At 44.2% G+C, this 22,975-nt stretch overlaps 1 protein-coding gene across 1 annotated transcript in view; it reads right to left on the bottom strand.

Annotated features, from left to right (window-relative positions):
• Positions 1-22,975, bottom strand: part of CDH13 (cadherin 13) — a 2,842,668-nt gene that overhangs the window by 508,221 nt on the left and 2,311,472 nt on the right. Inside the window, exon 9 of the mRNA XM_069638658.1 lies at positions 16,529-16,711. Coding sequence (XP_069494759.1) covers positions 16,529-16,711 — 183 coding nt within the window. The remainder of the gene's footprint in view (positions 1-16,528; positions 16,712-22,975) is intronic.

The following is a 22,975-nucleotide window of genomic DNA, read 5'->3' as shown; positions in this document are numbered from 1 at the left end:
CGTCTGTTCCGTGTCCCGTAAAGGGAACCTTGTAATAGGCGCTCCGGTAATGAAGGGTGCCGGTCCCGTACCGGCACCCTTCATTACGGGAGCGCCTGGGCCGTAATGAGGCTTAATATGTCTTCAAAGGAGCATCAATTTACTTTTCTGGGGCAATCAAAAAGCAGTTACTGGGTCAATACAAATGAGACATTGGGCAATCAAGGTCAGGACAATCAAGGTGTTCATCAGTAGAAGACACCCTTTGCCCGTTTTGCTCACATCAGGACTGATACATTTCTCTTGAGCAAGCGGCCTGAATAACCATTCACTGCCTAAATACCACCAACTGGGTGGGCCAATTATGTTATTGCACTCTTGTGGTAGGAATTCTCTATGATAAGAGTCCTTGCTGCCCAGGTCTCGGAGGACAGCTCAGGGGAAACATGCTCACCTTGGAAGGAAGATGACACGGAACACCACAGGTTCGATCCCTGGGTCTGCGCTTAGAAACCTCTGGGTATTAAGCATATTATAAATAACCTACCATATCATATCATACTGGCGGATCAAGCCACTTATGGATGGTGTGCTAATCCTCAATCAGGCCATGTGTTTCAGCCAGATATTGTGACCTTTGCAATCCTGATATTCTATGAGCAAATAGTGGCCCGATCATGATTTATACCTTGGCCAGAGATTTGGAACATAACGAAATGAAAGGGAGCAAATATTGAAACCTCAAGTACCAGTTAAGGGTGCATGAAAATGCAGTCAGTAATATATTGTTCCATTATTCTGTGCTCATTAGGGGACTATGGGCCTCATTCCAAGCGTGGCGGTAGCTGTGCCTGTAGAACAGGAACGGCTGCTGCCGGAGTTGCTTTTTTTTTCTGGCGCCCAGAAATGTGCAATTACTGGGTCATTACGGCCTTGTCGGACGAGGTATTTGCCCATTCCTGGCCACAAAAAAAATTCTTCCCCATTCCCTCTTTTTTTTAAAAATGTGCTTTATTGGTTTTAACAAAATAAACAAACAAGATGGAATACCTGTTACATTTAACACCATTGTAATCATGTGATTGTATGAGAAAGACAATAGACATTATATCAAAATATCTTTGCGATGTAAATCGGATTGTTTATGTCAGGATATGTCCATCACAATTTAAGGACCCCAACCTTCCCCCCACCCCCCTCCCTTCCTTGATTGAGCACTCATCTGTTGAATGGTATACAAGCTTAGGGACTTCAAAAATGTTTTATTCACATTTCCATTGTCTAATTGGTCTGGAGCCATCCATTGCAAGTTCTCTTCCCATGATTTCTATCAGGGATTGCGTTTTCATTATGGCTCGGCAGGCTCTTCCGATTGGGACTCTGTCGCAAGATGTTTGTTTTTAAAGTTCATCCATAGAGCTTCACATTGTGTGGCTTTGCCATGTAGAGAGGTGGTTATTGTCTCCATTAGGTAGATATTTGTGGCGAGATTGATCCATTCATTTTTGCCGGGCACCATTGTAGACTTCCATTTAATCACCAGGAGAGCCCTGCTAACAGTAGGTGTGGGGTCAAGCCCTTCACTCTGGTCCATTCATCTTCGTCTTTTTCCAGGTCAAAGAGTATCAAGTAGGGGTCAGCGTCTCTTTGAACCCCTTCTATCTCTAATCCACCCCAAGACCTCATTCCAGAATATCTTTACGTGCAGGCAGCCCCACCACATGTGCCAATAATTGGCTATTTCCCCGCATTTTCTCCAGCATTTGGGCTCATTGTTTGGGACATTTTTAGAGTCTGAAGGGGTCGTATTGCCATCTATGTAGGAGTTTAATGGCATGAAGCTTGTATTGACTGGATATAGACGTTTTGGAGGCCGCTCTACACATTGTTTCCCATAGGTCAGGATGTATCTCTTCTCCAAAGACTTTTTCCCACCTTGCTCGTAGGGATTCCGTTGATCCGTCACCTGCCGCTATTAATTCCTGATACATCACCGATATGAGGCCTTTCCTCTCTGATTTGGAATCTAGAAGTTTCTCAAATGGGGTGAGGTCACTGTTCAGTTTGTCTCTCCATTTTGCCTGCGTTAAGACCCCTTTCAGTTGGATGTACTGGAATGTGGAGAGGGTGCCTATGTCCAAAGCCTCTGTCAGGTCTGGTAGCGTAATGAACACATCTTTCTTCTGGAGCTGTCCTACTCTCTCCAGACCTGCCTTATACCACGCCTGGAACCTACCCACGTTAGGTATATGATTGTTTATGCCGGGTGACCATAGGTGACTGAGTGGGGACGGCCAGGTGGTGATTCTGCACGTTTCCTTGCCTGTGCACCATATGCTCCAAATAGTGCTCAAGATGGGGTGGCCTCAGATTTTTCATTGTACCCTTTTGTGTGGGGTCCAAAGTCATTCCGATACTGTGGCTGGGGAGAAATAGCAATTGTCCATTTGGACCCATTGGAGGTTTTTCTGATCTCTAAGGTGTGGGATCAGGACACACAGCTGGGCGGCTTTGAAATAGGTCCACAGATCGGGGAGCCCGACCCCTCCCTTGTCTTTGGGGAGCGTTAGCGTATTGTATGGAATTCTTGCTTTCTTCCCCTGCCATAAGAATCTTACCATGACCTTTTTGGCTTCAGTAAAGAATTCTTTTGGGATTTCCACCGGGAGCATTTCTCCATTATTTCATTAAACAATTCCGTTAAGAAGGGCGTCAGATGTTTGGCAAAAGTTCTGTAGAACCCAGCAGTGTAACCATCCTCCCCCGGGGATTTTCCCAGCGTCAATCTTTTAATCGCCTCTTGGATCTCCTGTTCAATAATTGCGGAGTCAAGAAGCTCGGTTTCTACAAGCGTTATGGTAGGCATAGTGATTGGGGATAGGTACGAAATTATTTCTAACTGGCTCGAAACTATTTCAGAGGTATATAGGTTCTAATAGAAGTTGGCAAAGGATTTGACGATGGTACAGGGGGCTTGGGCGGAAGGGGAGGGGTCCTGAAGTATTTTGTCTACTTTGCACTCGCTCTTTGCTCTCTGAGCCTGGCCGCTAGTAAGGCGTCGGCCTTATCCCCTTTTTCATAAAATTTCTGTTTTAGAAACTGCAGTTTGCATACTACTTGACCATGTTCCAACAAACGTAGTTCTTCCCTTTTTTGTTGGGCTATTCTCATTTTGTCTAGGTCTACCTCTGGGTCGTTCCTTACCTCCACCTCCAATTGACATATTTCAGTCCGTAACCTTTGCTCTATGATCTTCCGCTCCCTTTTCTTAGTGGACCCCTCTCTTATCAGGATACCTCTCCATGTGGCCTTTCCCGCTTCCCAAATTATCTGTTTGGAGACCTCCCCATCGTTGTTCATTTTAAAGTATTCATCGATTTCTGCCTCATTGGTAGTTTTGAAAACCAGATCTTTTCAAAGAGTCTCGTTACACCGCCACTTCCCTCCGCTAAGAGGTAGATCCGCCCAGTTGATGTCAACCAGAACCATGTCATGGTCGGACCAAGTTATCGGGACGATGTCTGAGTGGTGTGTAGTGGTGGTAAGGTCACTTGTGAGGTATATGTAATTGATACGCTTGAATGTGTGGTGAGGGTTTGAGTAGAAGGTATAACCGCTTTCGGTGGGGTGCATAATTCTCCACACATCCTTCATGTTATAGAGATCCAGCAATGCAGCCAATGCAGTGCCGTCACTCCTGTATTGGTGTCTCGTTTCGGGTCTACCCGGTTTCCTGTCTTTATTCGGGTCGACCCATTGATTAAAATACCCTCCCAGGATGACAAGCCCTGTGGCTTCTAACATTATCTTAGGGATCATCTTCTCGAAGAATGCGACCTGTCCAGTATTAGGTGCATATAGAGTGGCAATAGTTACCTGTAACTTTGCTATTTTCCCAGTTATGAGGAGAGTTCGGCCCCCAACATCAGACCATGTTTTGTCCAATTCAAATTTGAGTCCTTTCCTGATTAGAATTCCAACACTACCTCTCCTGAGCGGCCCCGAACCCCAGAACTCTAGACCTCCCCTCTTCCCCAGAATGCTCCGTTCTTCGCCTTTAGCATATTTAGTCTCCTGCATGAGGAGTATGTCAATATTAGATCTGCTAAATTCCCTATGGACTAAGGATCTTTTGGTCGGTGAGTCCAAGTCTTTCACATTAATAGTCCCGACCCTGAGCGAGACCCTTGCCCCATGATAATCAGGAGATGCCATTGTTAGGTATTTTTGGAGGGTCGCTCACTTCAGATGGCCAGACCAATATTTGATTTTTCAGTCTTTCGCTGTCAATGGTGTTGCAGGTTCATTCAGATATTAGTGCTACTGTTCTTGAGATTCTCATTTCCCTTCTCTCCCTAACTCCCCCTCCCTGAGTCGATGGAGTTCAAGCGAACCCAAGATCTGAAAGTGTGCCATTCTCAGCACCTTGATGCCGTCCAATTCGGACTTGGTGGAAATGTTCAGTTCAGTACCGGACCACCAGCAGAGACCGTCATCTCACGGTCCCATTCAAATATAGAATTGTAACATTTAAATGAGCCCCCCTCCGGTCCCTCCCCCAACATCATATGTTGCAACTGTAACCATGAAAAGAAAACAAAGGTGTAACGTTACGTGCGTCCTCCGGCCCTTTCTTCAGATGTTTTTATTCCCCCTACTTCAGAAGGGAGTTTTACCGCTGGGAGCCACAGTCCAGTATTGCCCTGCGGCTGTGGATATCTATTTGCAGACTTTTCAGATGCAGGTTTCAATCAATTAGCTTGCGACGTTTATGCAGATCCCATTCCTTTTCCCTTTTCAGGCGTATTGTTTGGTCATCTGTATTTCCTTGATCCTTTCACTCGTCTTCTCTTAGGGCCCTGAAGCTCCCATTGCATCCCCACTTGTGCAGGCTCGCCCCCCTCGTCCCCTCCCGGGGCCGCACCCAACATCTCCGCCATGCAGTCCTTGATCTCCTGTTCGGACCGGAGGGTCATCTTTGTGCTACCATGCTCAAATGTGAGGGAGAAGGGGTATCCCCACCTGTATCTTGTGCCCCGTTCCTTGAGCCACTTGGTCAGGGGGCTGCAGAGGCACCTCAGCGCCAGCTTGAGGGAGGATAGATCCTGGAAGATAGTGATTCAGGCACCTCCTAGCGTGAGCGAGTCTCCAGATCGGGCCTTGGCTAGGATCCTGTTCCTGTCCTGGTATCTGTGGAATCTTGCAAGGACAGAGCGTGGTCCACCAGGGGGTCCGCCCACCCTATGGATCCATTCCGTCTTGGGCTCGTCTGTCTCCTCATCTGCCATTAGGATTTCTATGACGTGTATTGTGGTTTTGAGTGAGTCCTCCGTTTCTCTGTCAGACTCTGGAATTCCAAAAAATCGGAGGTTGTTCCTTCTTTCTCTGTTTTCCAAATCATCCATTTTTAGACGTATCTCCTCCTCCCTCCTTTCAATGTTGCGAATTCTCAAGGCCATTTGGGTTTCAAGGGTGTCAATCGAGGCTTGGTTATTCTCCACACCTTCCAGTCTCTCTTCAATGTTGTCCATTCTCTGCGTGATCCTGACAATCTTTCCGCCCAGATTGGCTCCCATATTTTTTATTTCGCTTAGCAGTGCAGCGATGTCCCCCTTGGTGGCGGCTGCCCCCGCTTCCACGGTATCCGTTGACATTTTGGCTTTATATTCGAGGGCCAAAGAGGATGGAGAGTAGGCGTATCTGGCTAGCCTGCTTTTTACGTTCATAGAATAGTTATTGGGTCAGAGGAGGCACACGCCTCTGGGTCGGGGGACTTACCCTCTTTGGTGCTACCTGGTCCGGGGGTATCAAGACAGACCCTAGTGCAAGGTTTGATGCGCAGTCCGTTGCTGGGATGGTGGGATGTTTTGAGGGATCTATGGGCGATCTGCGGTGTTGGAGGCCCTGTCCTCAGGGTGGTCCACCTGCGGATGCCTCTCGTGGGGAGGGACCTGCCGGGTCACAGTCTTATTCCCTGGCTGTCTGTAATGTGCAGTTTTTCTGGTCTATGGCACTTGTGAGTTATTTTGGGTGACCATGGGTCTGTGGCACCACAACCGGCCAGAACTGTTGGATCACTGCATTAGGGTGGGGTAAGGTGCTCCGGGGCATGTATGGGAGGCCCGGGTATAAGGTCTTTTGTGGTACTTCACTTCTCGCTTCAATGGTGCAGCGGCATGCACTTGATTCTAACTATGAGGGGGCTGTATGCGTCTTTAGAAGCAGGGTCCTGTTCTCATTCCATAAGACCCACTTCCTGCATGGAGCGTGAGGCGGATGTATTACACTGGGCTGCTTAGCTAGCCCTGCATTGGTAGACCCGTTGGGAGAGGGTCGTGTGGAGATCCGCTTTTTTTTTCTTTTCTTTTTTTATATTAAAGTGCGGGTTCCAGGCCCGTGTGCCGTGTGCCTTGCCTTTGCCAGGGGGGGCAGGAGGGTTGAGTATTTGGTGTTCGGGACCTGGATGTCCCGGAATCTGCAGCTGCAGCACAGCCCCTCACCGCCTTAGTCTGGTGGGCGGCGTGTGCTGTTTCGCAGAGCCGCGGCCACGCACGTCACAGGCAGCCTCCCGCCACCCGCTCGTTGGAGCCGGGGCGTCCGCACCGCGCAGCCCCGGGCGCTGCTTCAATGCTGTGGGTGCGGTGTGGCAGGGGGCCTGAGACCCACCTTGTATGTTGGGGGAAGCACCTCAGGGGCCTTGCCAGGGTCCGGGGGCAGGGCTCTCCAGCAGAGGGCCCTCAGGCAGGCAGCTCAGGTCCTCCGTTCCACGGCTGGCTGACTCCAGATTCTGCTCACCAGCAGCCAGGGGGGATCGGCCGGGCGGGGGGGGGGCAGGACGCCACACTCTTCTTCGGGGCACCTCGAGTGCGGTACGGGAAGTCCCTCCACAGACCCTCAGAGGCCCGCCACGTAGGCTTCGTGCTCCCTGGTCTCTATCTCACCTCACCATGGGGAAACTTCAGATGCGGTTTTCTCCCGCTTTCCTTATCTGATTTTTGTCCGGTTTTCTTGTGTGCAGGCGGGGGGTCTTTAGACGCTCAATCAACCGCAGTGCTCTCCGGGGGGGGCGTAATACGGGGGCTCAGTTCACATTACGGACCTGTGAGGGCAGATCTTTATCGCGTTATCAACGGTGCCTGTGCATCCAAAATGCTGTGCTCGCGGGTGCCTTTAATGAAAGGCACCCGCGGGCACAACTCGTAGTTTGCCAGTCTGGATATAACGGTACCGGCAAGCTTACTGGTACTGTTGTATCCGGACCAGCAAACTCGCAATGAAGCCCAATATCTTCAATAAGTTGGCCGACCTTTTCATGGATTCCGTGGATGCTGCAGGCAGAGACTCCACATGTGTAGCACTTACGTGTTATGGGCTACTCTTATCCATGCAACTCTTTCCAGCCAACTATTTTCCCTGTTCCATGTTTGTTACTCACAAACTTCCCTCTGCATACCATGCATGACTAATAATTCTCAACACATCTAGACCATGGTTTTAAAGGCTATTTCTGGCCATTTCTGGCTCGATTCAATGCTTGTAAAGTGTTCTGTATGTGACTGATAAAAGTAACATGTATGTATATTTATGTAAGCATGGCTGAATAAAATGTCGTGCAGTGAATTCGACGGACATACATTGTACATTGTGCATGTGTCAACGGCATGGCACCTCCTGAGCCTTCCTGTCCCAGGTGCTGCATTTACTGCGACCAGGATAACACCTCCTCTTCAGTTTTGGCTCACGTCTTCAAACAAGTGATTATCTGTCAGCAGGAGGCACTTATTCTACAGGTGGTAATTAGATCTCCCCACACAGCATCGCCAAAGAGAGCCTCTGTGCATGGAACACCTTCATTAGAGCGCATGCGGGAACTGAGGCGTGAGATAATTCGCACATTTACAGAAATAGAAGGCTGCATTTGCAACAGAAAATACAGGCTACAATAATGGTCTCTACGAAGGCAGTCTTTTTTAATGCATAATTCATTCGCAAACTGTATCCGATTGTACATAGTTGTATTTATGTTTCTTTCTTGCGTTATTTTTTATTTTTCTGTATCACTTTCTATTGAATACCCCAATGCCATTGTTGAGTTCACAATTAATGTAAAAGGTACTAGACATTTTACAATGAATGTTATCTGTTAATATAATAATAATAACATTAATAATAATAATAATAATAATAATAATAATAATTTTTATTTGTATTATCATTACTGATGCTGCTCCAGCTATTACTAATACTAACAACAATCATTGTACACATGTCAAATGTACAGGTATATTGCTCATGCAGCAATGTTGCATTGCAATTATAAGTGCCATCTCAAAGGTGATGTGTAGGTTGTCACAAGAGCTAAACAGCAGATATAATGTAGAAGTTGTGTATAAGGGAACGTTGGTTCAAGTAAGGCAACTCACCTTTACCATACCAAGCTATTCAAATATGCAAACAATTTCACAAGAACATCTTGCTGCTTTGCTAGCGCAGTTTATAAACATTGCATTCCTATCATAATAATGTTTAAATAAATATATATTTTGTCCTGCCTGTCAACATATCCGTGAAAGACATCAAAGCAAATAAAACGACTCAGTTAAAGTAAGCAACCTAAGGGCCCGATTCATGGAATTTTTTTTGCCGGTTCAAAGTGACTTTGCACTGCCGACACAATCCGTGATTCAAGGAGCTGTGCAAAGTGTATTTCTGCTGTGCAAGGTCATTTTGTACTGCAAAAATGACTATGCACTGACTCTGCACGGACTTTGCATGGCAAAAAAACACGTTGCACAGTTCCATGAATCAGGGTGTGTGTCCGCAGTGCAAAGTCACTCTTCACCAGGGCAAAGTCACCTTGAACGGTGCAAAGTATTCCATTAATCAGGCCCTAAGTGTTCATACACGGGGTCTGTGCCAAACTTGCAGTCACAAGCTTGAATTCTGGGTGCAGGGGCATGTCCGCCCTTAACTGTGACAGCCCGCCCACTGAGAATGAACAGAGCTGAACACCTGGTTCTGTGGGATGTGCACACCTGAGGTGGGGGTGGGATGAACCTGTATCTCACTATGCCTTAACAAAGGATACATGTCCATTTGCCCATCAATATTGTCCAGCCAACAAGGACAGTCCCATACCAAACATGCTAGCAATTCTCCTCTGAGCAAGAGTACCAACAGCACTCCATCCTTCCAAGGTACAAAACAAAGCATAGCATTAAAGTGGGTATTCATTATTTATGTTATTTTTTTTTTATTTTTTTTTTATTTGTATTTAATCAATTTTGATTTTTACAAAGACTTTTTCTGGTTGTAGAAGAGAAAGAAGTGTAATTTTCTGTACATTTGTAGGTTTCTCAGACGGGTGCTTTATAGAAGAAAGGTCTCTTTTATGTCGCTTGCATAGTCTTCTCCATAGCGATGGTTATACGTTTGGTAGCCGCTATTAGCCAACGCGTTTGGGCTCCTGTGAAGAGGCGGTTCCACCAGATGTTTTCGTCAATGATGTAGGATGCTTTATACACTGGACCGAGGAAGGCCTCTCTTTCAAGGTCAATGACATTATTTATGTTATTAAACTGCTTAGAATGGAGCAAATCCACCTTCGAGGGTTCCATGAAGACACAATGACATGCCAACTTTCGCCAACATCCTCAGCCATCTCCTAGCACATCACCCATCCTTGATTCTTCTCATATCAAGGGATATATATTTATTTTACAGGGCCCTCAAGTCCGTGTCGTCCCTAGGAAATGAGTCGGGTTCAGAGCTCTATTGGAAACTCACATTCTCCTTCCACTGTGTACCTCCATCCCTGATTCCACAGCCTGGCAGCCTGGCTGGTAACTGTTCTTTCAGGTAACTGGATTCACAGCCCTAGCTTAAGAAATGAGTCCAAGCAAGAACTTTGGTAGTGTTTTGTGAATTGCTAATATTTTAGGGTGCACTTCCAATACAAATCTTCACAAGGAAAATATATATTTACTTGTGTGCTGTGGGCCTGATTCTTTGATGGGATTGCTTTTATCCCGTATGCACCATTGCGGAAGGGGACTATCCATTTGGAAATCACCAAAAAGCGATGAATGTAAAGGTATGAATCAATTGGAACCAGAATCGGAACCACAGGACCTGCGCTGGGCAGCTCCCGTTTCATCTTTGAAAAGGAGGCCTTGCAAAGTGGTTTGAGATGACTTGCCTAAAGTAATGTTAATTGCAGTATACTCTTTAATTGAGAAGTGTGCCACACTCATGTAATACCTATCACACCCAACAGCCACCACATCCTAGCAAAGGCAGCTGCCCAGATGTAGAAACCAACCTTAGGCAAGAGGATACCGTGTTCTGCCTTGGCACAGAGCCTATGCCATGCAGGGAGTGCCCTTCCTTCCATTATTACATTTACCGCTAAAGAAGATACACACGCTGAGGCGCTGCATTTTAGGTTTATCCAGACACATTGAGGTACATATATTTGGATACAGTAAGCATTTTCGCCATGTTCAAGTTCCGAGTAATGGAAGTGGGTAGATAGCTGCCCTCTGCATATACATAGCGTGCTCTCACTCTATTCTACTGACAGGAAAGGTCCCGGTATCTGGCCCATCGGAGATGAAGACGCTGTATAATCCGTATTGGAAAGATGCAGACATTTAATGAATGCCTGAAGCATGGCAACTTAGACATTGATGCCCAGAGAATGTCCCAGCATAGCAACTCCAATGGATTTTCTGCATCCGTGAATGCACAGTTTTGCTTGAATTGTCCAGTGCAGCAGTCTTAAAAAGTACCTGTGGTAGGTCGGTGTGACTCACTGTGTCTTTCTTAGATGTGAAATAATGTTGCTCTTCCACAATTAGCAAGTGCACAACAAAAGCAAACATATTTTCTAGTGTCTTTGCCTAGATGTTACTCTTGATGTGTAAGAGGAAGATTGGGCGATACAAGCCCACGGGTGTTTTATGTTTCTCTTATTTGTGGAGTCCAATTATGTTGGTCGTATCCGAAGATAGTGGGACCAACCACAAATCCTGCTCCATCTCAATTATCACTTGATAGAAAATGAGTGACTAGCAATCACTGGATCACACACACCTCTGCTAGGATACCCTAGTAATGTCCTGCTGCTGTGTTTGCAAACACTTTTTTTAAGGTCCCCGGTCTCAATAGGACTGGCTCAAACCTCACATGCATGTTCTGGAAGAGAACGAAGGTTACGTTTGGTTGAATTCTCATCAGCAAAACCCAGCGTTATCGTGCAGTCCTGAGTAAGCAAAGGTGCATGATAGATAACAAACCCAATATTCCTGGCGAGCTATTATTTCAAGTTCCTGCTGGCTTCTTGACCCCAACACCTTTAACACTCATCGCTGTTCATACTTAAACAGATCGCTAGTGGTCAACTCATCACTTGTTTACCCAAGGTTCATAAAGGGTATCTGGCCAACTGATGAGTCTTGCTGCCCACACGGTTGGTCTAGGCCCTGATTTGAGTATAGACTCCTTGGTGAGCTAATCTGCTCTCCTCCATGAAGTAACAGCATAGGAGTGGAATCATTTGCTTGAACCTAGATGGCAAATAGAGTTCCACGTCCAGCCTGCCTTTTGTAAATACTGCACTACCATATGATGTGGCTATTGCCCTGAAACGGCTTTAATTTTTATTCCAAATGACTACGCCATAAGCTGAAACTTTATTGAAAAATCCACATTCCTTTGACTGCTCTTTAGACCCTGTCACAGTGCAATGTCCCCTATGGCAGCTTCCAATCAAGTGACAGTACTTGTTTTTTTGTATGCTTACTAATTCATGCCATATCGAAACACATCAAAAACTGGTCTAGTATAAATATCCCAAGATATCCACAACTGTTATTAGCCAGTAAGGAAGGGTTTACATGTGGCAATACCTCGATGGAATAACTTATCTGTTGTACATGAAAAAGTGTGCACAAATGGGTTATTCATCTATGTCTCTCATCCCCGGATATACGTCACTTGTAAACAACAGATATCCAACATGCCCCGTGTCCTTGCACGATGGGGGAAATTAAGGTCCAAAAACACTATTCTTATCCTACTCTCTGCCCATCATTAGAACGTGTGTGCTTCATTCATTGCCTTGGCTCATCACAGTGTACACATCTATACTTTAAATTGTCCATACTGCAATCTGATACTACTCTACCCAATCCTCACCAGTGCCTCCTCACCTCCTCTCAGCACTCCAACCCCTCCTACTGCAAACCTGTGCCTTTAAGTATCCGCTGAGGAGGTTACATTGCCAGGCAACAGTCCAAAAACCCACCCAAACCCACCTCCAGAGGGGAAGAAAATAGGGAAAACACTCACAAGCAGTGTTATCTTCTTCTCCAGAGCCCGAATAGGAGGCTGATCTTGATTTAAATGCATCAACCAAGACATCTGTGTTTTATTTGCTGGAGAAAATAGGCGCCGTTCTTCAATTTCAGTTTTAAATCTATTGACTGTTGCAAGACGACCTATGTTTCAGTATTTTTTAAAGAGTTTATTGACACTTCAATGCCCTACCCTGTTTTTGTGCTATATCGACTAAAGTTGATAACACCACTAGTCTGCAACTGCATTTGAAATGAAAATCTTTCAGATTTATAAAAGAGTTTCCCAACATTTTATTTGTGAAGAAATTCACAATTAATGGATTTGACTCCTCTCCTCTAAGGTTTTAAACTGAAGATATTTTGGTTACCATCTGAATGTCAAATTGATAATCCAGTTCTAATTTGGAGAAGAGCTGAATTCATCTTCACCCAATTCCTTCAGGTTTGTTGTCTAAGTATTTCACATGTAACCCTTGGGCATTAGCTTGTTTAGACAGACTGTCAGCCCCCAATGTAGGATCTGCCACTGATCCCTCCACATGATCTATCCTTCCAGATGCATTAGTGACATCATCAGTTGTGTCTTTCACTTGCTTGCCTGACTGCCCCATTGCCTGCAACAGCTGTGTCACCCCGGCCTCTACAGACTGGTAGTTACTCTTTACAGAGATTTGCATCCGCTTCTCCAACAAATGGATCCACGCTTCTTCATCTGCTTGAAACTTTGACTAGAGGGAAATAGTACATCTCTTGCCAGGGGCCCTTCTTTCTCCATCACTGCACCTTGCTCTGCTGTAACACAACCATGGATCCTTGTTTTTGACCAGGTCAGCCAGATTATCAATTTCCATCGCCAGTTCCACATCTCAGCATTGCTCTTATTGTGAGCAGTTGCCTAGCAAATCTGGTTGTCAATTATCTGCAAGGTTAAGCAATATATTTGGGGTCAATGGAGCAGATGATTCCAGAGGAGTTGGCAAACTGTGGGTAGTTTCGCCATTTATCAACGTTACCTTCCTCTGCCTTCCTGCACCTACTGCATATACTTTGTGGGCTGTCACTGTACCACATTTTCCATCTTAGGCCATGCTCTCTTAACATCAGAGGCAAGGTGGTTCATTTTCCCATAATAGCTTCATCAGGTGTTGCTTTGTGGTGACTGGACTGGAAGAAACAGTTTGAGGGAAGGCCATCACTTGCCCAAGGGCTGACTCCCTTCTCTTGGATGCTGTGAGGATGGACAGTTCTTAATAATAAAACACAATAGAGGCCCTTCAATGTCCTTTCAAGCATTCCCGAGCGTCAAACACATTAGTGTTCTGTGAGAGGAGAGTGGGAAAAGCACTGTTACCAAAGACGAATACTACAATTAGTATTCAAATTGTCTTTTTTATATTTTTTAAGACTATATCATGTCTTTTTTAGTATTCCGCAATATTCTTATTAAGCAGAATACTATATGCAGACTATGCAGCATGCTCAAAACTAGTCTTTCACTACCAGAATACTAAATAAATACTTGTCTCTTGTCTTTTAGACTTGATTTAGTATTAACTAAGACATTACCACTATTGACCATTACTGAGAAGACAAAAAAAGATGAAACAAATATCTTCCATTATGGTAAGGGCTGTGTGTTAGTCACATTAGAACCATTACTAATATGCTCCATAACAGGAGAGGCACACATAACAGATGGACTTATCACTGCTCCTCTCAGAAATGATGAAACCTCAGGAATATAAAGAGCATCTTATCTTGAATAAGGATTCCTCTCACATCAATCGTGATAGCGAAGGCTTGCCCTGCTATGGATCTCTGTGCTCCTGTTTGCCAATAAGTCTAGTAAGCATGTTATCTGAGACTGCTACTTTCCTTCCACATCCCACTTCATACTATATCTTGTCCTCCCATGCAGCTCAAACACCATAGGTATGTTGTTAGCATGTAGACTCTTCCGTTTCTAATGCGCAAGCAATATCACATTCTTCCATTTAAACTCTTACCAATCTGCTCAACTTCCTTTAATTGATAATTTGGTCAGACTCCATGGCTCACGCTGCCCAGGTCAGCCAGTTTGTTAGTGAAAAGAGCGCAATAGCATTCTCACAAAGAGCATAGGTCACTTTTCCCGAAGATCCTCTTAAATAAAACAACAAAAAAAACATTGTGTCTGTGTGAAATTGTTCCTCCAAAACAAATGCTAATAAATAGTTCTGTGGGACATTTTGCCTATAAAAGTGGGGGTCTCCTACTTCTTCTTTGATACTCTTGTGGTCCATCGAGGACTTAAGGAAAATGTATTTAACTGCATTTGAGAGAGTTGATTTTTCCAAAGCCACTAACCGTTAAAGTGATTAAGGAGTGTTCCAAGGCCAAGGCAAGCTATGCTCCCTACCTACTACTGAGGCACTTTAGGGGTGACTTGTGCTGAGGACCAAGCCCTGCCACTCTGAATACAAACCTCAAAGGGCTGTGAGAGAAAAACCTGAAAGTGCTCACCTTCTCCTAGAGCCCGCCTACAGCATATCTCAGAGCCTCCTGAGAACCAGTCCAACCAGGGTGTCTGTGTTCTTCTAATCGAACTGGTCAAACTGCATTTGAAATGTGTTCACAGCATTCAAGCCAGAGGTACCCACCAGTGTTGCTTTTGGCATTAGAACATAGAATCATCACTGTATTTGCATCTGTGGAACTGGATTCCCATTGCATCCTAGCTGGCAGAGCATGTCACCTATTTGACTTGAATAACCACAACATCGCTGTGGTTGGCTTCAAACTGCCAACCCACGAACATCTCATCAGACCATCAAGGTCACAGCTTTGAGTCACCAGTCTTAGACTCAAACCACTGGAGCATCACCACTCATCAGCCTGAATCTGCGGATACCAATGTCTCAAACCGGCATAGGCTTTCAGCTGATCCTGGGGAGCCATTAAAACTGCATTGCCCAACTGTCACCTTCGAACCGCACCGACCACCCGCTTTGAACGGACTCAATGCCAGCTCACTGCCGGGACTCAATACAAATCTCCACACCCAAACCGCTTTCAACCTACATCTGCACAACCATCCAAACCCTGGTTCCACATGTCAAATAGCTGAAACTTAGAATCAGGTACTTTGAAGTGACAAGGCTCCTCTGGTCTATTATTTGAGACTGGTTAAGTTAATTTGACAGTGTTTGCTTACACAACATATCCTTTTCGTACTTGGGTGGGTTTTTATAGTGTTATTGACCGTTGAGTTTACACTCCTTTTGGGTAATAAAAGTATATATTTGTATAGAACCTTGGATGGTCATTCTTTTATTTTGGGAATGTGTTGCACTATTGATTTTTGGGGTACTACTGGCTCAGATTCACAACCCTTCTGAGTGTATAGTCTTCCCTTGTCCCATGTTACCAAAAAATGTAAAGCAGATATATCGCTCAGCTGTGCCTGTTTTACCTTTATGATTGGGATCACTGCTGGCTTGTACACATATGGGGGCTGAGTAGGAAGTTTAGCCACTACACATCCTTTCACTCCGGCAGAGTACAAGGCATTTTGACTGACACATTTCTCATACAAGCTTTGAATGATTTGTGATGCCAACGTCCCAGGTTTTGACCATATTCTAGCACTATTCACTGAGTGAAGGTCCTACATCAATTCAGGAAGCATACATAAATCTGCTGTCCTTCACTGTTTGTTGATTTCCCTATTACCCTGGGTACAATATAGGTTTGGTCCAACTTATAGAGATACTTTTGGAAATCTTTATATAGTGGATGTAGCACCTTGCTTTTCTCCATCCAGGCCCCCATCCATAGGACCCATGTGCCCTATGTTACATTTTTTTACCTTACATTATGATATGATATTATATGATATGATATGGCATGTATAACGCACCTGTACACAGGCATCCATTTATTGCTGCTGTGGCAAGCCATGTGAACACTGCCAATTGTTTGTCAGTCACTTCGTATGAGCTATGTGATCAGTGTCTTGATGTAATTGTATAACAATTAAATGTGCATTCTAGGGAGTCATTGGCGAACTTGTTGGTGTACCAGTTGCTGTGGATCCTTTGAAAGTGAAAATCTAATGATAGATTGTGTGCATGTGGGGGTGTATACGGTGTGCAGGCAGTTGTGCGGTTAGGAGGCAAGTGGCTGTTCCAGGCATACACATGCAGACTTACCTTCACAACAGAGAGCATGCCTTCGTTGTTCTGTGTGTTGGTGTGGATTTCAAAGCTTTGCCCTGGGTTTCCGTTGATGATGGTGTACACCGCTCTCCATGCCGCCGTAGCCGGGTCATCCTTGTCGTCGACGGTTAAATTCACAATCACCCCAGTGGCTCCTTCATTCACTGTGCCCTGAAACTAAACCAAAGCACGACATTGAGCTACTTGCTTGAAATGTTCCATCAACAAGGGAATAGACATGTTCTAAACCGGTGTGAGTCAATGGCACCAACCGAATAATGCCGTGATACTTAGCCGGTACAGTTTACATCATATGAATAATGTATCTGCAGAAGCAGACATGGAGGGCGAATAAACCCACGTGCATCCTGCGTGATTGATTGCCAGCAGGTAGTAATGTGATGGGAAGGAAGGCTTAGAATTGTGGAAAGCTGATGAGTGAGATGAAAAGCTACTGGATGCGATGCGTCGTTACGTAAACCCTGGACTTCAGGTGACAGACTGAAATGTTCAAGTGGCTTCCTGGTGGAGCAGTAATTTTGGAAAATATTTGACAACGATGAAAGGGTAGATTAATCCACGCACTAAAACATTCATCACAAACCTTAATCATGTTTCCTTTGAGCAGAAAGACCACAGTGTCATTTGCACAGACATCACTCATACATACAATGCTTCTGCTTTGGCAGTTCCACACATGCTCAGCATCTTAATGGAGATATTTCTCATCTGTTGGGGGGAGTTAATTATTCATTGAAATGTAACAGGACCAGAGCTGGTACGTCCTGTGTAGTCACTCTTCTGAGAGCTTGGATTTAATATTCTCGGGGCAGACTTGGTTTGCAAGAACACACAGTCTTGCAAATAATTAAAAAAAAAACATATTTATGTATTTGCTTTCAAATCACACTGCTGCTGGTTGTAAAGGCGGACTCGATTGATGGGCGCGGGCTAAGGAGGAGTAACATTTGGGGATCTCCTGATCAGGCTAGATATGTTGGTCTGCTCCTCGACCACACCCTGACTCTGTTTGCCTTTTCCTCCTAAACATTAACGGCTAAACTACAAACTGACAAAACAAAGGGTCTCATTACGAGCCTTTCGGTCCAGATACAATGGTACCGGTAAGTATGCCGGTACCATTGTATCCGGACCGGCAAACTCTGAGTTGTGCTTGTGGGTGCCTTTCGTTCCGCCAGGTCTGACCTGCGGAATGAAAGGCAGCCACGAGCACAGCATGTCGGATGCACTGGCGCCCAGGAATGGGAAAATACCCGGTCCAGCAAGGCCGTAATGACACAGTAATTGCCAATTTCTGGGCACTAGACAAAATGAATACCGGCGGCAGCAGTGCCTACAATACAGGCACGGCTACCACCAGGGTCGTAATAAGGCCCAAAGTCTAAATATTATTAAAAAGGACATGCTGAAATGCAGGGCTACTGCAGATTCCAGTGAACTCAAGCAAGATCTCAGTGAAGTATCGCATGTGGATGAATATGGACCAATCCCAAACATTCAACCCCTCAGCAAATGAGTATTCTGGATAACAGCACTCTGTGGCTCCCTTGTTCCATACACATCACTTTATAGTGAATGTCATGGAGGCAGCCATCACATGTCTATCATAGCTCATGTATTGCTCGCAAGGTCACGCACTAAAGCACAAGCAAGCACCCAGAGTCGGCAGGTGGATTGCGTGGTAGCACCTGCCCAGCCCCATCAATATGCCTGTTACTGCAGTCAGCCTGGCTTAGTAATTCCCAAGCCTAGTGTTCATATTGCACTTCATGACACATTGCCTAAAATACTTTACAAACGCTTTTGTGAAATGCACTTTGGGAGTTTAGAAAATGCGTAACGCTTTTCATGACCTAAATTACTAAGAACATCTATGGCCAGAGATATGCACATTTGTTTGTGTGTATTATCATTATTACTAATTATATTATTGTTATTATTATTATTATTATATTTATTATTTATTGAACGCAGACCTAGCTTCGAGGAGCAACAGAACGCTTTACAGAGGTATACAACAGTACATATGAATAACGGGTACGTCTCTGCTATATAGAGAGCATCCCATAATAAGAAAAAGATATGCACAGTCAGGGCGTGCCTTTACCATCAACAGGCCACACCAATATAGAGCATAACGAATTTCTAAACCTAACTGGTTTGCTTTAGCTTCCTAAACGAATCTCTTTGCAGTGCATATGGGGCTGCAAACACATGTCTCACCTGTTTCTTGATAATAGGTAGAGAATGGGTAGAGAAGTACTTGTGTGCATACCAGGAGCAGGCTTTGTGTAGAATATCCTCTGGAATGTGCTCCCAGTAACCTTCTGGGCAGAGAAAATGGAAACTGCTAATGAGAGGACTTCTAACCAGGATGGATGTAAGCATAGGGAGGGTGAAGTGCACAGCACTTAGATTTAGCAACACAAGGCATGCATATTCTGCCCAGGCTACAGATCTGCAGTGCATATGTTAAACATTAAAAGAATTGTACTTTAGACATTTGATTGTCAATGAACGTGTTTTTACTACACAAAGCTTTAAAAAGTGAAAGCACCCAGATTGTAAAAGATACTGTATTTCTTCATATCTATAGTGGTGAGTGGTAAGTAATGAATGACTATTAGATGGAAAAGACTATTTTATTTAAACCATTGGTTTTAGTGATGGTCAGGATCTCTGCTATCATAGGTGGTCTCTAGGATTACAGATGAATTAATCAAGATTGCAGGCCTTCTCAAACAGTTGGTTCATAGTTTATATCATATGGGCTCACCATTTCCATATTCTTATTTTCCCTACTCCTTATATATTTAGGGTACCTGGTTTACTTTAGTTACAGCCATATCGCTTTATTTGTTCAAACTTTGAGAATTCAGGCTATTTAACTTTCTTCAAAATTCTAAAGATTAGATCTCACAAGTGTTTCTGTGCCTCTTCATTTCAAGGTTCCCCCACATACAAGATTTTTAGATTTCTAACAGCTTTGTCATCTCTTCATGTCCCTTTCCTCTTAGGGTTTTAAAAGCCTTCCAGTTAACTGGCCTGCTACCCTTTAGGACCATATGTCATGATCTGGTAGCTTATCTCAAAGTTTCTTTGTCCCTCTAGATCAGAATCATGCCACAATTTGGCCCATTTCATCCTAGATTTCAACTCTTAGGTTTTCTCAGGCTTTCCTCACTCCTACTGGTTGAGTGTCTTGTCCCTCGTCTGGCTCTAAGACTCATTGCCTTTTAGTTTTTCTACAAGGGGGCCTCACCCAATCTGGTTCACCATCTGGTCACCAATTGGCTGAGGGTTGGGCACCTTGTTGTCGTAAGTGCTCTCACAATGTCGCCACTGCATTTGTAAATCTTGGTGGATTTGCACATCTTAGTATTGTTAGATGTCCGTGAATGCCATGTTCTCACAAGACGATTGAATGGTTCCATAACATTGGTCAACAAAATGAAACAGCGAAATGCCGGTAATTACTTGAAGATGTAGGGTTCATAAATGAGTTAAAGTGAACATTTTAGAAAAAGGGTACTTTGCGGCAAATTCTCTAAACTAAGATAGTAAAGTAAGTGCATGTGATATTTCAGATATTACCTGAACCACTGTGCTAATGTACTCTTGGCTGTGATGTGAAGTTATAATAAATAGGGAACAATCAGCCTAATTACTAGTTTGGAGGTATTTTCCTCGAAAATACAGCTAAACTAATAATTAGGCCAATTACTGCCACTCAAAATCTTGCACATTATGAGCAAATGTACAAAGGATTTAGTTCCCATTCTTGGAGTTCATAGGACCCCATGGGGTATTTGGAGGATTTTCCATGAGCGCTGGTTCTACCCATGGTAAATCCTTCACTGTTTAGTGGTGTCATGAAGAAAGACCTCCAGCAACATGCCTGAGGTATCTCCATCACTTCACTGCCAGTCTCAGAGTTCGGCAGTACGGGATGAGTAGCAATTAATCTGTTACCACTAAAAAAGTAGCAGTAACAGATTTACAGCCTCCTGTTTACCAATCAGCCTAAATCATAAGAAGGCCAATGCATTTTACATTTGCATCCATGCAACTGTTCTACACTTGGATAGACTATACTGCACCTTAAGTCTCTTGTTCAAGTGTGCTAATTACACTTATGTTAGTGGAGATGCAGAGTCATACCATGGGATTCAGGGGTCCTCTCTGTCGCTACTTCTTTTCAATGTATGTCTTCGACCATTGATGAAGATCTCGAGACATCATGGGATGAGTTATCAATCCTATGCCGATGACACCCAGATCTTCATCAAAATTTGCAAAAGGTCAGTCAGTGCCTACAAGAGATTTGTGAGTAGATGTCCATCAACCAACTTCAATTGAATTGAATGCCTCCAAAACAGAGTTTATCCTGTTTGGGCCCAAATATTTACTTCAAGTATTCAAAAAACAGCCAACCCACAATCTTTTGGGTTTAGAGATGAGCTTTGCCTCTAAGGTAAAGAATTTGGGCTGTATCTGGCAGGACAACTTGGGCTGTGAAGGCCAGGTTGGAGCCAAGGTACAGGCAATTTTCTACTCATTGAGATTACTTTGCCAGGTTCTTCCATACATCCCAGAATAAGATCACACTACAGTGGTGGGTGCCCTGACTAATGCCCATCTGGACTAATATAAAAGTCTGTTGATGGGCATTCCAGCAAAATAACTCCAGCTTCAGACGGCCCAGAATGTGGCAGTTAGACTTGTCTGTGGACTGAGTAAAACGGCCTATGTATCTCTCTCTTGCCGAGCATTACACTGGTTGGCTGTGGAAGAATGTAGTAAGTTTAAAGTGGTACGTCTTGAATGGGCTAGCTCCAGAATAGTTGAGGGATAGGATTAGCCATTATCAACCTTCTAGGTGCCTACAATCACAGGATCAATTACTCTTGAGTACCCCCTCATCCGCGTTTGTATCAAGGGGGACTGAAGAGTTGCTGTCTTCCTCTCAAGGCTCTGGAAGAGTATTCATAGGGAGATCAGGGCTTTGGTTTCTCTTTATCAACTTCGTAGGGCACGGAAAACATTTTTGTTTATATAATTGACTATGATATGTATCCTGTTTAAACTTGAGGGTGGCTACAATCTGTCCAATCCCTTTCATAATGTCAGCTGCTCCCCTATACAGTTTGGTCCGTCAAAAGCGCGATACAAATACCCAGATTCTATCAAAATCATAATCAATATGGTGGTAGATTCAAACAGGTTTGTTTGACTGAAAAGATGTTAAATGATAAGGAAAGCATATGGAAATATAAAAATGAATACTGACTATCTCAGTAGCGAACTGTCACATGAAACGGTTGGGGAGATATTAAAACGATCAGCCCCCCCTCCTGGTAACTTTGGAATACTGGTAGAAACCAGCGCACCTTGGCTAATTTACAAGATAAGAGGACAGTGACACAAGTGTAAGTACATGGTGGGTGACATCACTTATCTAATGAAAAGTGAACTTAATGCATAGGGGCTAATTCATGGAATTATTTGCGCCGAAAACGGGGATTTGTGCACCATTCTGTCCGCAAATGATTTGTGGGCAGAATGGCACACACATCCCCATTTTCGGCGCAAATAATTCCATGAATCAGCCCCATAGTGTCTAAATAGAACATTTAATTTTTCTTGCATAAATATGCCAACATTGTTCTTAGAGAACATCTATAGAGCGCTGCACTCCTAAGCCAACTTTGCACTAAAACTGATTACCATAATTTTGGAACACCAGTGTAAAACACACAGAGACAGAATCACTAAAGAAAAGCAATCCTAAACACACGTTGCATGTCTAATTTATATAGGAGTAAACATTCTCCCGTTCACCAAAGAAATCCAAATGCAATTTACATGGATTTGGCGGACCCTTTGTGAATCGGCTCCATGCATTTCTCTAGTGTTCTTTCACAGGTATGGCGGAAACTTCACTTCTGTCTATTCGTGTTAATTGGGTGCATGTTTCCATGAACAAAATGCACAACTAGTGTGTACCCATAAAGAATGCCATCTTGTCACAAGTTGTCCATGCCATAGCTCATAGCAACCAATGATTGGGACCTACGTCCACACACGACAGTCACAAAGAAGTCGGGTCTAGCTTAACAATGTCGAAAACAAACGTGTAAGTCGCACATGCGTCACACGCATGGCACGGTAAAGCCCATTTCTAGCGGGTTGATAAAGGAAAAACTCTACTCCAGACCAAGCTGGCACCATGTCAGATGTAAGTAATTGAACATTTTAATGAACGCTTTGTTTATCCTTTCAATCAAAACAATTATTGCCCACTGCGTAGCCTTTCTTTCGCTACTGGTCCCACACAAACAACGTATCACCCGCGTCCACACGTCACATGCAACACATGCCGCTAGAACTGTAATTACATCCATACACGTTTCTAAAACA

Source organism: Ambystoma mexicanum, chromosome 1q (assembly GCF_040938575.1).
Source record: "Ambystoma mexicanum isolate Mex_15411 chromosome 1q, UKY_AmexF1_1, whole genome shotgun sequence".
In the NCBI taxonomy this organism is placed as follows: domain Eukaryota; kingdom Metazoa; phylum Chordata; class Amphibia; order Caudata; family Ambystomatidae; genus Ambystoma; species Ambystoma mexicanum.
This window is presented reverse-complemented; position numbering and strand designations above follow the sequence as displayed.